A 17,329-nucleotide genomic window follows, 5' to 3' on the forward strand; every position below is an offset into this window, starting at 1 on the left:
TTGTGCACCAAAGGGAAGATTGTGTTGGTGATTAAAATTGTATAAAAAGAAATGTCATGCACTCATGGTTAATGGAACCAGCAGAAGTGAGAAACTCAGGGAGACATGTGGCAACATAGTAAAAACTTAAACTTGTCTTAAGATGCTGACCCACTCAAAAGAGATAATAAATGACCACGACATTGGCACAATACTGAAAGAAGATCTGCCCTCCAAAGTAACACAGCCATGTCAAAACATTGCTAGAAATAACAGTCAAAACATTGAAATATACACAAGCAAAGAAGTTAACATTAAAACATTTGCGAGCAAATTAAATATTTAAAAGTTACAAACAAACAAACCAACAGGAGTTGCTAGAAATAATAGCCAAAACATTACTTAAAACAGACATTTATTAGTTTAAAAAATTCAAGAACGAAAGTTTGCAATACACTCTAGGATTTTATAAAATACATTATCTTCTCCGTATCTCCTTCTCCTCCTTCTGTGCATGCACAACATCTTTGGTTATTATCGAAACAATTTTTTGCCATGGTGATATGTAAAATATTCACTTCTGATTGGCTAAAATACCCAAATTTTGCAAATTTTAAAGGCTAATAACTTTTTAATTATGGATTTATGGAAAAAATGAATTTCATTTTCATAATTAGTATACAAAACTTAATCCATATACCAAATTTGAAAACATTTGGAACAGAATTGTAAACAGTGATGAAAACCACAAATATCCCAATATTCTTCATGCTGATAGAAACGTATTTTTTGAAATGATACAAGGCTGGATCTTTGAAATGCGTGTAGAATCCATGGAAAGAAGAATCATACCTAGACCTGCAGTTGTACTTCATCTATCAACCCCTAACAACCCCTAAATGATGAAAGGTAAAGTTGAACTCAGAATGTAGGGAGTTGGAACAAATATCACAAAGCATTCAATTTGTTCTGCCAATCCATTATTGTTTTTAGAATGTTGCAGACGTTACCATAATAAAGTTCAGGTCATTATCAAATAACACAACTACTGAAACTATTTGCTGACTAAATCAGTTGATTTATATCTGATAGCAGCATCAGTACAGATAGCAATGTTGGTATTAATTGGATGTTGATGTGAACCAAATGATAGATATAACACCCTACTAAGACATAAGGGTAACATTTTAAGGTATGGGTGAAGTTGGTTTAAAGCTACATCCAGAAAATTTAAGTATTTATTATATAAACTCCAAAAGAACAAAAGTCCAAGTCAACCTTTGAAGGATTTGAATCTTCATAGAAACCCAGATGAGCATATAACCTCACCAAAAATAGAGTGCATACACTAATTGCCAGCAGAGGCAGAATATATTAATTGTCAATATAGATTGCCATATTAATGACAATATTAACTGACTTGACTTAACCTGTCTGATCATCATTGCAATGCAATACTGCAGATAGTTTTATATTGATTGTTTAGCATATATATTGTTATTGTTATTTTTAGAATTGTTGAATAGCACTGGGTTAGCTCTGATCAACCCAGAGCTGCATAACTGATCATACAAACCATCCCAGATATGCTTCCACTTAACAGAGAACCATATTGCACATGTAGTGGTTAATAATTTAGAGTGCAGTATTACAGTTTGGACATGTTTTTGCTCCAGTATGCAGTCTATATCTGATTGCTTGTTGTTGTTTAGCCCCAAGTCATTCTGTCTGAGTAGAGTTCTGATCAAAAACATCTGAGCAGTGACCATCCAATTTTGTTTTTAATTCTGATATATTTAAAATTATATCATGTAGTATGCGCTTCATTTTTAAAATGTTAAGAAGTGATTTGAGGGAGGTTTAGCAAGTTATTTTTTCCATCATTTGAGCGAGGTCGTTGCCAGTGCTGCTGGACTGGCTCCCGTGCAAGTGGCACGTAAAAAACACCTTTTTGAGTGTGGCCATTGCCAGTACCGTGTGACTGGCCCTCGTGCCGGTGGCACGTAAAAGCACCCACTACACTCTCGGAGTGGTTGGCGTTAGGAAGGGCATCCAGCTGTAGAAACTCTGCCAGATCAGATTGGAGCCTGGTGCAACCTTTTGGCTTGCCAATCCTCAGTCAAATCGTCCAACCCATGCCAGCATGGAAAGCGGATGTTAAACGATGATGATGATGATATATATATATATATATATATATATATATATATATATATATATATATATGTATATGTATATGTATTAATTAATTACAAAAGAAAAGGGACTTACATAATCACAATCACTGGATTCATCAAAGTTACACCACATTCTTTCTCACTCAAAGAGCACAATTCCATAGAGCAGAAACAACCGTAAACCAATGAATGTGATTATGTGACTCCTGTTCTTTGTTGTATATTTATAAATTGAAATTATGGTCTGTACTTATTTTCCAGTTTATATAGGAGTTTAGAGTGCATGCTGCCTTGCTGCCAGAGCTCAGAAATACCATGCACTATAAGTATACTAATTTTTAAAACTGGCTATTGGTTTAACTGTGACTAAGCAGAATTATAGAATATATATATATATATATGTGTGTGTGTGTGTGTGTGTGTGTAGGAACAAGCATGGCTATGTAGCAAGAAGCTTTTTTCCCAACCACATGGTTCTGCATTTAGTTCCACTGTGTGGCACTTTTGGCAAGTATTTTCTACTATAGCCTCGGGATGACCAAAGCCTTGTGAGTGGATTTGGTATATGGAAACTGAAAGAAGCCCATTGTATGTATATATAATAGTAATAATAATAATAATAATAATAATGACAATAATAATGATAATTAGATAAAACAATGGCAAGAAAAGCCCATAAATGGCAAACATTGGGTTAAGCTAAACAGAAAAGAGATGGGCAAAGCAAAATCCCAACAAGAAGAAACTGAGAAGCTCAAGACTCAAAGTAGAGACTGAAGGATTTTTAATTGTGGCACAAGATCAAAGCCTTCCTATCAGAAATCACCAAAAACACATAATGAAAAGAAATACAAGAAGTAACTGCAGAATATGTGGTGATGGAGAAGAAACAATAAACTTGGCTAAGAAGGAATATATCCACAAACACGACAGAGTTGGGACCTATATACACTGGAAGCTATGCCAACACTATGGAATAACATCAGAAAAAAGATTGGTGTAGGCACACCCTAGAAAAAGTCATAGAAAATGAGAAAGCAGCCATACTCTTGGATATGCCAATACACACATAGAAAAATTAAGGCTAATAGGCCAGATATAGTTGTTAGAGATTAAAAAAATGCTTTCTGATCGATGAATCAATACCAACAGATGACAACGTTTCTCTAAAAGAAATGGAGAAACTTTCAAACTACAAAGATCTTGAAACAAGGGTAACTAGAATGTGGAGCCTAAAAACAGAAACAGTTCCTATCATAGTAGGTGCATTAGGGATGATAAAAAACATCCAGACAAATACATAACAAAAACACCAGGACTTACAAGTATATATAACATACAGAAAACAGCATTACTAGGCACTGGACATATCCTACATAAAACGCTTTCAATACAGTGAAAATAAGAGCACCACAGCAAACCACAGCACATACCCAAGGCACACAGAGCTGCACTGAAAGCACGTTATAAAACTAAGACTACTGAATAATAATAATAATGATGATGATAATCCTTTCTACTAAAGGCACAAAACCTGAAATTTTGTGGGAGGGAGAAAGTCAATTACATCAACCCCAGTGCTTGACTGCTACTTATTTTATCAACTCAGAAAGGAGGAAAGGTAGAGTTGACATCGATGGAATTTGAGCTCAGAATGTAAAGATAGATTCTGCCAGCTTGCTGTCTTAATAATAAGATGATGATAATAATAATAATAATAATAATAATGATAATAGTAATAATAATAATGGAATATTTACAGAGCAACACAGAGAAATTACTAAAGGCAGTGAATAAAGAACAGGTGATCAAGTGTGAAATAGGAGAAAAGGACAACAAATGTATGTTAAACAAATTGAAAGCTTTGCATAATCGGTTTTAAGAAGTCACTGAGAATGTATGTTGAATAAAAACCTGGCTTGGTTGAAAAAAAGAGCAATTAAAAAAAAGGAGCAGAAAATCTTATTATTGCAGCTATGGCAAACATTGTTGCAGAATATCGCAAGTTGGCTCAGAGTAAATATAAGAAATGGGGGCATGACAAAGTTGTGAAAGCTTTGCACTGGAAGTTTTGTCAGAAATGGGGGTTTGAAGCTGGAATTACATGGTATGATCATTGGGTTGAAAGAATGCTTGAGCTGAAGAAATGCAAGCTTTATGGAACTTTCCTATTCAAATAGATAAGAAAATAATAAACCAAATATAACAGTAATATACATGAAAAAAACGAAGTTCCTTACTAATTGATCCATCATGTCTGTTTGATTCCAGGATTGTAATGAAAGAAGATGAAAAATTATAAAAATGCAATCTCTTAAAATTTGAAATTGTGTGAATTTGGAGTATGAAAACTCTAAAGAGTGTGCCTGAAATAATTGTTGCATTAGGAACTGTGAATAATGATATAGACAAATGATTGAAAGAGATTGGAATAGAATGTCCTGTAAAACGTCTACAGAAAGTTTGCTTCTTAGGGTCAGGAAAGATAATCAGAGGGTTTTGAGCACTTGAAAGATTATTGAAAGCTTATGGATATCTAAGGCTACAAGTAGTAACCCACTACCCACATGAATTCTACCAGGAATAAGAACAAACCTGAGTCAAACTGAATAATAATGGTTTCAAATTTTAGCACAAGGCCAGTGATTTCAGAAGGGGTAAGTTGGTCACATCAACCACAGTGCTCAACTGGCACCTATTTTATCAACCCCGAAAGGATGAAAAGCAAAGTCAATCCCAGCAGCCTTTGAACTCAGAACATGTAATTGGAAGAAAGGCTGCTAAGCATTTTGTCTGGCACACGAGGTTAGCAATTTTGAGGGATGAAGGGGTTAGCAATTTTGAGAGTCGGAGGGGAGATGGTCAACATGACTTGCCCCAATACTCGGCTGGTGCTTTATTTTACTGATGAAAGAATGAAAACCAAAGTTGACCTTGGTAGGATTTCAACTGAGAATGCAAATAGCTAGAACAAAACTACACAACATTTTTTATGATGCTCTAACAATTCTGCCAGGCCAAGAATTCATTCATTCAGTGAAAACAGTTGATACAATCAACCTCAGTACCTGCTTATTTGTATTTTATATTGCAGTTGGTGAACAGTAGTGCCACTGACTACTGATTTCCCATGGGTCAATCATACTTTATTCACAGTATTTCAGTTGGCAAGGATGACAAAGGAGTATCTGTTACCCACAGTAGAGCAAATATAACAAAGAGCTTTGTTTAAAAATCACCAGCTATTCATGTTTCTCACTGATGATTTACCCAGACACACACACTCACTCACACTCATATATACATAAATTGATACCCCCCTCCTCCTCCTCCTCCTCCTCCTCATCATCATTTAACATCCATTTTCCATGCTGGCATGGGTTGGACGGTTTGATAGGAGCTGGCCAGCAGGAGAGCTGCCCAGGCTCCATGTCTCTTTTGGCAATGGTTTCTACAGCTGGATTCCCTTCCTCATGCCAACCACTTTACAGAGTGTACCAGGTGCTTTTATGCAGCACTGGCATAGGTGCATTTATATGGCACTGGTACAAGTGCTTTTTACAAGGCACCAGCACCCATGAACCTGCAAGGTTAGGAATGTTCAGCTGGAGAGGGATGCAGGGGACAACCTGTATGCAAGGACGACCATGCTTTTACTTAGCTTGACCTGTCTTTTCAAGTACAGCAAACTGTTAGGAGTTTTGGTCCCCTGTCCTCCCCTCTGTGGGTCCCAATGTCTGTAGATCCTTTTTTCACCACTTTCTCACATGTCTTCCTGGGTCTATCTATCTATCTATCTATGTGTGTATGTGTATATATATATATATATATATATATATATATATATATATATATCATCATCATCATCATTTAAGGTCCATTGCCCATGCTGCATGGGTTGGACAGTTTGACCAGGGCTGGCAAGCTGGAAGACTGCAGTGGACTCCAGTCTGATTTGGCATAGTTTCTATGACTGAATGCCCACCACTCCGAGAGTGTAATAGGTGCTTTTACATGCCACTAGCACAGGTGTAATTTGCGTGATACCGGTATCTGCCACAACTGTGATTTTTCTCAGCTTGATGGGTCATCTTCTCAAGCATGACATAATGCCAAAGGTCTCGGTCATTGTCACCGTGAGGCCCAACACTCGAAAGGAGCTCAGCCACTTAGCCTCTGTGAGGTCCAATGCTGGAAAGGAGCTCAGCCACTTTACTTCCATGAGGCTCAATGCTTGAAAGGGGCTCTTTATAACTAGCACCCATGCCACCAGCATCAGCCACAATTATGATTTCACTTGGCTTGATGGGTCTTCTCAAGCACTGCATATCCTCGGTCACTAGACATTGCCACTGTGAGGCCTAAAGGTCAAAGATTATGCTTCACCAACTCGGCCCATGTCTTACTGGGACTAACTCTACCTCAAAGGCTTTCTCCAAGTCAACAAAGTCAAGTACAGAGGTTTATCTCTGGCTATGTATTTCTCCTGCAGCTGCCTTACCAAAAACATAGCACCAGTGGTGCTTCTCCCTGGCACAAAACCAAACTGCATCTCATCTAGGCTAACTCTCTCCCTAATTAGTTGGGCTATGACTCCTTCTGTAACTTTCATCACCTGATCCAACAATTTGATACCTCTGTAATTATTTCTATCTAAGGCACCACCTTTACTCTTGTAGCAGTTAACTATGATGCTGCTACACCAGTCATTGGGTATGATTCCTTTGTGAACCACCTGATTTACAATACAGGTGATTAGACCCTAACCCACATTGCTAGATATTTTAAGCATCACAGCGGTGATTCCTGATGGCCTGGGGGCTTTCCCTGTCTTCATATCCTTAATTGCTTTATCTACCAGGGTACTGGTAATTCGGATAGCTGGTCCCTCAGATGGGTCAACATTTGGTAGACTCTCCTCCTCTCATTCATTCTCCACATTCAGCAGTCTTTCACAATGGTATTTCCAAGCCTTTTTCTTTGTAGAATCATTAAATGCAGGTGCACCATCATCCATGCAGACACATTTCTCTCCTGACATCATAATTTTCTCTCACACACTGTCTTGCAATCTCAAACACCCTGTGTGTGTGTGTGTGTGTGTGTGTGTGTGTGTGTGTGTGTGTGTGTGTGTGTGTGTGTGTGTGTGTGTGTGTGTGTGCGTGCGCGCGCGTGTGTGTGTGTGTGTGTGTGTGTGTGTGTGTGTGTGTGTGTGTGTGTGTGTGTGTGTTTGGTTGGTTGATATTTATTTCATCGGCTATAAGAGGAAAGATATAGAGAGCCCAGTGGGATCTGAAGTCAGATTGTAGAGGTGCATAATTAAATACTGTAGGACATTTTGATTGATTCTCTACTGATTCTGCTAATAATAACCATCTCTATTATGGTTAGAAGACCACAAATCTGGAGGAGTGTGTTAGATGAAAAGTAAAGCCAAACCTTTGCAAAATTTGAACTCAGGATGTCAGGGGTTTGTAACTAAATATTACAAGGCATTTTGTCTGACATTCTACCAGTTCTACTTAATATGATTTTTATAGTCAGGCATTTTGCAAAAACTGCTTAGAAATGTGACTTGGTCACAGAAGGATGAATGTACATCGGCTTGCTTCTCATTCTCTTGAAATAGATACATACTAATATGATTCACTAAAGACTGATGCAGGAAATTACCACTACTAAGACAAACACACCATTGAAATGAACTCACTGTGGTTGCATGACTTACTAGAAATAACAGCCAAACATCCCTAAAAGTACACTTTACTTCAATAAAAATGTGAAGGAAAACTTTAGTTATAATGTAATCTGGGAAATTTATAAATGATTATAGATAGAATACTTTTCGTCATGCACTAGATATACATTATACACGTAAGTAAAAATTTAGAAAAAAACAAAAAAAATAGGGGGGAGAGAGAGAGAGACATGATGGTCACAGCTGGTACACCTCTGATCGGAGATTTGCTTGATCACGTTTGACTGGAGTCTAAACAACAACAACAACAACAACAACAACAACAACAAAAGTAACATGCTTTTAAAAGGAACATATTTTATTTTTTTCATGCTGAGGGTGGTGTGAGCTGATTTCTGTGGCACCATCAGCAACTTGACGAAAGCAGAGGAATTTCTGTGTTGGTGGTTTTGGAGAAAGGAATAAGTACTGGAAAAGAATGCTAAAAGAAAAACGTGGCACAAAACTATAACATTTCCCATCATGTAAATTGCAATATATTCATACTATATCATCATCATCCATCATCATCGTTTAACGTCCGCTTTCCATGCTAGCATGGGTTGGACGATTTGACTGAGGACTGGTGAAACCGGATGGCAACACCAGGCTCCAGTCTGATTTGGCAGAGTTTCTACAGCTGGATGCCCTTCCTAACGCCAACCACTCAGAGAGTGTAGTGGGTGCTTTTACGTGTCACCCGCACGTTACGTGTCACCCGCATGGCTATATATATATATATATATATTTATAGGGAATAATTAATAAATTTTTCCCTTATGAGGTTTTTTTCATGCTAACTACTTGATAAATTCTTATAAAGATTTTATCCTATATTTAAATTATATATATATATATATATATATATATACATATATATATATCATATATATATGTATGTGTGTGTGTGTGTGTATGTGTCTGTGTGTGTGTTTATTTTTTATGAATACATACATGTATACATACATTCATTCATACATACATACATATATACATACATACATACATACATACATACGTACATGCATACATGTATACATATATATATACATGTGTATATAATTATGTATGTATGATACATGCATACACATATATATGTATATGTACATATCATCATCGTTTAACGTCCGCTTTCCATGCTAGCATGGGTTGGACGATTTGACTGAAGACTGGCAAGCCAGAAGGCGGCACCAGGCTCCAATCTGATTTGGCAGAGTTTCTACAGCTGGATGTCCTTCCTAACACCAACCACTCCGAGAGTGTAGTGGGTGCTTTTACGTGCCACCGGCACAAAAGCCAGTCAGGTGGTACTGGCAACGACCACGCTCAAAATGGTGTATTTTATGTGCCACCTGGACAGGAGCCAGTCCAGCGGCACTGGCAATGATCTCACTTGAATGTCTTTACACGTGCCAGGAAGGCGACGCTGGGCATAGGTGCCATCACGATTTCGCTTTCGCTTGCCCCAACAGGTCTTCGCAAGCCGAGTTTCGTGTCCAATGAAGGAATAAATATGAATATATATGTATATATATATTTGAATATATGTATATATGTTTGTATGTATGTATGTATCTATCTATCTATCTGTCTATTTATATGTTGGTCAGTCTGTCTGTATGTATGTATGTGTGAATTGTGTGTGTGTGTATGTGCATATAAATATATATATACATATATGTTGACATCATAATAATTTTTATACACTTTTTTGGAGAACATGAAATAGTAGTTGCTTTGGAACAGTGAATCTTGAAGCCCACATAAATCTATAAATAATAGCATATAAATATTGAGCAATTGTTTCAAAACCTTATAACATTATCCAGACATAAATTTACATGTGTTTGTAATCATATACTTTGTTATGATACTGAAAGTGAAAGCAAATTTTTTAAAAAATATTTAGGTTTTTAAGAAATGAAAGAAAAAACATTTAGCATATTCTGCAAATTCTGTCTGTAAGTGGAAGAGTGGAAATATTCAAGGCTTCTCTAAAGTTTATCATGTAACTCTATCCCATTGCTGATGTCTAAGGTCCAACAATAGAGTTTTGTGTTTTACTTAGGAAGCAGTCATTTTTTATTAATGATTTCAAAGAATTTAGAAAATAAATGCACCCACATATACATATACATACATAAATATTGGGTTGTCCTGAAAGTTCCTGCCGATTTTTAAAGGAAAGAAAAAGTCAATAAATACTTGCCATTAAATTTTTAATCAACCAAATGTGAACCATTTTGTTGCACAATGTGTCTCCATCTTTCCTTTAACTTGAAAATACCCTCTTCTCAGAACTGAGGTGGTTTCATGGCAAATAAGTCAAAAGGTAAGCTACTATAAATCGGCATGAACTTTCCGGACAACCCAATATATATATGACTATGATTGATTGAGACTGCAAGTGGAACCCATCCACAGATCATGAGTAATTCAGTCCTCACTGTGCCACTTAGGGTAAGCATACAGGTTAAAAGCTGAAACATTCATGAGTCTGAGATACCTGTTGGTGATACAGAAGGGGTCCCTACATTGTAATGGATTCAGCACTTGTAAAACCTCATGCAGTTTCTGCATGGGAAAAAGCATCTCTGATGTTTATTTCACCTAATACACACACAAACATACAATATCATCTACAGTCACAGAAGCAGTGTTTTACATTTGCTTTTCTATGCTGGCATGGATGAGAGTTTTTCTGAGGCCATGGTGTTTTATGGAAAAAGCCCTTCCTATTGCTAGCTTCTTAGGACCTTCAGTTGCCTCTTATAAAATGCAGGAACATGGTGCGTGTAGGTACATGTGTGATTGAGCGGTAAAGAAGCTTGTTTCCTAGCTGTGTAGTTTCATGTTCAGTCTCACTGTGGTACTTTGGGCAAATGTCTTCTGCTCTTGCCCTGGGCTGACTAAAATCTTATGAGTGGATTTGGTAGATACAAACTGAAAGAAGCTCATCATATATATGTAGATATATGTGTGTGTGTGTGTGTTACTGGTTTCTTGCTTGAGCATCACACACGATGGTCGCACATGAGTGTCACTGTCATGTTAGCAGTGTCCCTTTTTCCCAATTTCCTGTGAGAACATGCCTGGTAATAGGGAAATATTACCTTTCTTGGAAACAGGTGACAGGAAGGGCATCTGGCAGTAGAAAATCTGCCCCAACAAATTCTGTCTGACCCATGTGAGCAGGAAAAGTGGGTGTCAATATGATATATATATATGTATATATGTGTGTGCATATATATGTGTGTGCATATATATGTGTGTGTATATAATTCATTTATGCTGAAGTTCTTCTACTATTATACAAATATATTAAACTATGTTCTGTTGCATTTCTGCCAAACAATTTTATAATTCATTGAAATTAGGAAATTTGCTGCCAAACTTCAAGAAGAATAGTACTCCACAAACTGAACTAAGAAACTAAAATTAGGAGCTTGACCGGGAACATTGAATATGGTTGCTCAACATACTAGGAGTAGCAGCCAAATCACTTTGAAATCAAACCATACCATTTTCAAAAAAAAAAAAAGGAAGGACAGACACATTAGATAATGAGATTTTCGATACCAATCTGAAAATAATGTGAGATGGTCACAGCTGGTATCTCTTCAATTATATGTCTGCTGGATTAGGGCTGCCATTGGGCTTAACGACAGCAACATCAATAAGAAACTTAAACTTACCGACCGTTGTTGGTGACTATGACTGTTTTTCAAAGCAAACATGCAACAAGTGTCAAATATAGATTCCCTGATCAAAGGTTAGAAAAAGAAAAAGAAAAAAAAGGATACCGGACTGACCCGGGTTAAACAACAACAACAACAACAACAATAATAGCAAATTAAAAAGAACTTATTAAAATATTGGTTCCTTCATTGATTTAATCACTGCATCACAAATTTATTAAAGTGAACAGGTGTTTTTATATATGCATACATACATACATACATACACAAATACATACATACATATAAAAATATAATATTGGGCTGAGGTCGTGAGGCAAGACCTTCGTACATTGGGCCTCACCGAGGCGATGACTACTGACCGAGACCTTTGGAAATGTGCTGTACGTGAGAAGACCCGGCAAGCCAAGTAAGATCGTTGCCAGTGCCCCTGGACTGGCTCTTGTGCGGGTGGCACATGAGATGCACCATTTTGAGCGTGGCCGTTGCCAGTACCGCCTGACTGGCTCCCGTAGGATTTTCGAGTGAGATCGTTGCCAGTGCCCCTGGACTGGCTTGTGCGGGTGGCACATAAAAGACACCATTTCGAGCGTGGCCGTTTTCGTGCGGGTGACACGTAAAAGCACCCACTACACTCTCTGAGTGGTTGGCGTTAGGAAGGGCATCCAGCTGTAGAAACTCTGCCAAATTAGATTGGAGCCTGGTGTTGCCATCCGGTTTCACCAGTCCTCAGTCAAATCGTCCAACCCATGCTAGCATGGAAAGCGGACGTTAAACGATGATGATGATGATGATGATGATGATCATAAATGCAATATGTCATGTTAATCAATAAAAATTATGGATAATGACAAACATTTGGGTGGGACTCAATACAATTAATAGAGTCAAATTTATTGATCATATTGGAATTGACTGGAGTTTAAACTTTCACTTTAGCAGCTTATTCAAACATACACACAAATGCATTCATGCATACATATGTGTACAGACATTGGAATATATATATATATATATATATATATATATATATGCGATCATTTCATCATCTGACATGTGGCACCTGTTGCACCTGTACAGGTAATGTCAATTTGATGGAGGGAGTGAATTTATGTGTACACAAACATTTGATCGCTATAAACAAATCATCTGTGTGGTTGTTCAATAGGAAATTGCCAAACCCTCATATGTCATCTAATGACGGTAGAGACCATCATATATATATATATATATATATATATATATATATATATATATATATATATATATATATATACACACAGTTGGCACTCCGTCGCTTACGACGTTGAGGGTTCAGTTGATCTGATCAACGGAACAGCCTGCTCGTGAAATTAACGTGCAAGTGGCTGAGCACTCCACAGACACGTGTACCTTTAATGTAGTTCTCGGGGATATTCAGCGTGACACAGTGTGACAAGGCTGACCCTTTGAATTACAGGCACAACAGAAACAGGAAGTAAGAGTGAGAGAAAGTTGTGGTGAAAGAGTACAGCAGGGTTCGCCACCATCCCCTGCCGGAACCTCGTGGAGCTTTAGATGTTTTCGCTCAATAAACATTCACAACGCCCGGTCTGGGAATCGAAACTGCAATCCTATGACCGCGAGTTCGCTGCTTTAACCACTGGGCCATTGCACCTCCACACACACACAGTGTCTGAGGGAACAGCAAAGACATTTATAAAACATATTCACTTGTATCTATTTGGGTATGTGTGTGTGTGTGTGTGTGTGTGTGTGTGTGTGTGTGTGTGTGTGTGTGTGTGTGTGTGTGTGTGTGTGTGTATTATACTATTATTCAACAAGAATTGTATTGACAGTGATTTCGAAGTTTCTGCCTTCTTAGTGCCTGCTTAGCTTTTATTGGACTGATATGTCCCCTGCAAAAAGTATTGGGTAATCCTTCAGTTTAATGTAATGTAAAATATGTTTTTATTATAACTTGATATAAAAACAAACAATACATATATATATATATATAGAAAGAGATAGACAGATAGAAAGGTAAATATATATATTCTTTTAGTCATTCACCATAGATAGATAGATAGATAGTTACATGGCTGTGTGCTTAGGAAGTTTGATTCACACTTTCAACTGTCTGGATATGATCCTACTTCATGGGAAGTGTTTCCTATTATAAATTCAGGTTGAATTTGCAAAATAAGTACCTACAAATCTGTAATATATGGCCACGTACACAATGATCTAATGTGGGCATCAGCTTGCACATGTTCAAGAACATCAGTCATGTCAACTTCTTTAGTCTTAGATGGTCCCATGAAGACCATGAGTTCAGCTTCTTTCTGCAGGCCAAACAAGTTTGAGTTAATGATTTGCCTATATGTGGTCACTCAAAGTGCTAGAAATAGCAGCTGTATTCCCTCAAATGACACCCTGCTATCTTAGGGAAGGACTACAATGGATAATGTGGTCCTGGGTTCTCAGCTAATCAAAAAAGGTGGGATGGTCACGGTTGGAATGCCTTAGATCACAGATCTGTTCAATCAAGGCTAACCTGGGGATGAACAAGAACATCACCAACAGAAAACCAAAACATTGAATGACTTCTTTTTTTAATGATTTGTTAGTTCCAATGATTAAGTAACTTGAACATTGGAACACTCTCTCATTTGTTGAAATCAGCAATGTTTATCATGTCTATTTTTGTCTACATCAGTCTATTCATCTATATATCACTCCATCTACCTATCCAACCATCCATCTATCTATCTATCTATCTATCTATCTATCTATCCTCCCTTTTCTCTTTCTCTCTCTCTCTCTCTCTCTTTATATATGTATCAATACACACACACACACACACACACACACACACACACACACACACACACACACACACATATATACACATACATATATTTACATATGTTTGTGTGTACATTTAAGTGTATGTGTGTGTGTGTCTGTGTGTCTGTGTGTCTGTGTGTGCATATGTAAAACAATATACAGGGAACAACAATTTCTGCTGACGAATGTTTTATTTAAGAACTGAAAATAGCTGAAGAAAGAACGAAGAGAAAAGCAATAATTTTACAGTTTAAAATCATTTTGAAATTATTTTCCTGCTCTTCTTTATTTTCTTGAAAATTTCATAAACATGAAAATTAAAGAAGGAAAGAAGGAAAGAAAGAAAAAAGGAAAAAAGAGAGAAAGAAAGAAAGAAAGAAAGAAAGAATGCAAAAGACGAAAGAAAGATAGAAAGAAAAAGGAAACAAAGAATGAAAGGAAGAGAAAACAAATGCTGCAATGAAATAAATAAATATTTTTAAAATTCAACTTACCTCCCATACTTATTTGCTACTAGCACTATTTATTTCTCTTATTTCTGCTATAGAAACTATTATTATTATTGTTATTATTGTTATTATTATTATTATTATTATTATTATTATTATTATTATTATTATTATTATTACCGATTGCTTGTTGTGGAGATTTGAAGTTACATGAAAATTTTCGAAACAGCGTGTTTCTTGGCAGTAATGCTTGAAAAGGAAGGAATAAAGTACTTTCAGCTCCCAGTATTCTTCGACTTCTGTTCCAGTTTAGGAGGTAACACTATATGATGTCAACTTGTTAAAGTGCACTCTCTTTCTCTTACTCTCTCTCTTTCTCTCTCAACCACTTTCATCTTCCTTCACCCACCACCACCACCACCACCACCACCACCACCAGCAGCAGTTTTTTTCTTCTTTAAGTGTTTCTTTCTCTCCTTATTTTCTCCGCCCCCCCCCCACCCATACCCCCACCCGCCATTTTCTTCCACCACGCCACTTTCTTCCCCCCTCCCCTCTCCTTTTAATTACACCCTCCTCACTCAGCTATATACACATCAACAAATACCAACATTAGTTTTTTTTTTTCTGTCTGGCTCCCCCACCTCTTTCATTCTCAATGAATATATGTGTTTGTATGCATGAGTAAATATGTGTGTGCGTGTGTGTGTGCATGTATCAGTGTGTGTGTGTATGCATGTATCAGTGTGTGTGTGTGTGTGTGTGTGTGTTTGCCAGTACCGCCTGACTGGCTCCTGTAGGATTTTCGAGCGAGATCGTTGCCAGTGCCCCTGGACTGGCTTGTGCGGGTGGCACATAAAAGACACCATTTCGAGCGTGGCCGTTTTCGTGCGGGTGACACGTAAAAGCACCCACTACACTCTCTGAGTGGTTGGCGTTAGGAAGGGCATCCAGCTGTAGAAACTCTGCCAAATCAGACTGGAGCCTGGTGTTGCCATCCGGTTTCACCAGTCCTCAGTCAAATCGTCCAACCCATGCTAGCATGGAAAGCGGACGTTAAACGATGATGATGATGATGATGATATATATGTATATATGTATGTGTGTATTGTGTGTGTATATTTACACACACATACACATGAAATGTGTACATATGTGAAACATATTCGCAAAAAGTATTTAGGAAGTGATTTGGACCATGACGACCCATCAAACTCTTGCCAGCATGGAAAAGTAGATGTAAAATGGTGATGCTGATCATCATCATCATCATCATCATCGTTTAACGTCTGCTTTCCATGCTAGCATGGGTTGGACGATTTGACTGAGGACTGGTGAAACCGGATGGCAACACCAGGCTCCAGTCTGATTTGGCAGAGTTTCTACAGCTGGATGCCCTTCCTAACGCCAACCACTCAGAGAGTGGAAATATACGTGTGCATGTGTGTATATGTGCATATATATAGATATATATATATATACACATACATGCACATGCTCACACATATGTGTGTGTGTGTGTGTGTGTGTGTATGAATATTATACATATAAATGTACATACATATAGAGGCATACATACATATGTACATGTGTATATGTGGTGGGGGGTTGTATATATGCATGCATCTATACATAAGCAAGCATATGTCTATACATATAAATGTATATATATATATATATATATATACGCATCTATCTATCTATCTATATACATATATATATATATATATGTATATAATAATACAAAGAATATATATACATGTATACACACATATATGTACATACTTACATCTACATGTGTATATACATGCATATCAGGGTACAGGACATTAGAACAATGAACTATATATATATAACACGCATATATATGTTTGTGTGTATATATTTGTTTACCTGTATGTATATTAGTATAATTATATTATATCGTGTACATACATACATACATACATACATACATACACATTTATAGAAGTGGTTTTTGTCATCTGTTACAGCTGACAGTCAAATTGCACCTGGAAAGGTCCTCTCCAAGGCACAGTCTTTTGCAAGGCTTTCTCTGGCAGACAAGCAATGGTCCTCACAGCACACACATGCACACACACACACACAAACACACATCACAGACACACACAGATACAAACACATACACCAAATGTATATATATATATAAATAAATATAAATATATGTGTGTGCGTGTGTGTGTATATGTATGTATGTATGTATGTATGTATGTATGTATGTATGCATGCATGTATGTATGTATGTATGTATGTATGTATGTATGTATATCATCATCATCTAGTGTTTTAAATCCAAGTTTTGTATAAGTACTGTTTTTTACTTTGCTAAAGATTTTCTACTATTTGAAAATAATATGTATTCTTGTTTTTTATATTATTCATTTGGTTCTTTATAGATTATTTTTAATAGATAACTTATTTAACACTAAATTATTTAGA

General features: G+C 37.0%; 1 protein-coding gene across 2 annotated transcripts in view; it reads right to left on the reverse strand.

Moving 5' to 3' along the window:
- The window catches only part of LOC106878285 (uncharacterized), a 108,298-nt gene extending 93,036 nt beyond the window's left edge, over positions 1-15,262 (reverse strand). Inside the window, exon 1 of one of the 2 annotated variants that reach the window (XM_089348688.1) lies at positions 15,050-15,262. Coding sequence is in view for 1 of the 2 variants with exons in the window: in XM_089348687.1 (XP_089204813.1) it covers positions 14,915-14,921 (7 nt within the window). In the remaining variant the exon portion in view is untranslated. Of the gene's footprint in view, positions 1-14,914 lie in introns of both variants that reach the window. The other variant, XM_089348687.1, reaches the window with a different exon arrangement.
- Positions 15,263-17,329: the final 2,067 nt, after the last annotated feature.

The sequence above is a fragment of the Octopus bimaculoides genome, chromosome 3, assembly GCF_046866305.1.
Source record: "Octopus bimaculoides isolate indiv1 chromosome 3, ASM4686630v1, whole genome shotgun sequence".
NCBI classification, from domain to species: Eukaryota; Metazoa; Mollusca; class Cephalopoda; order Octopoda; family Octopodidae; genus Octopus; species Octopus bimaculoides.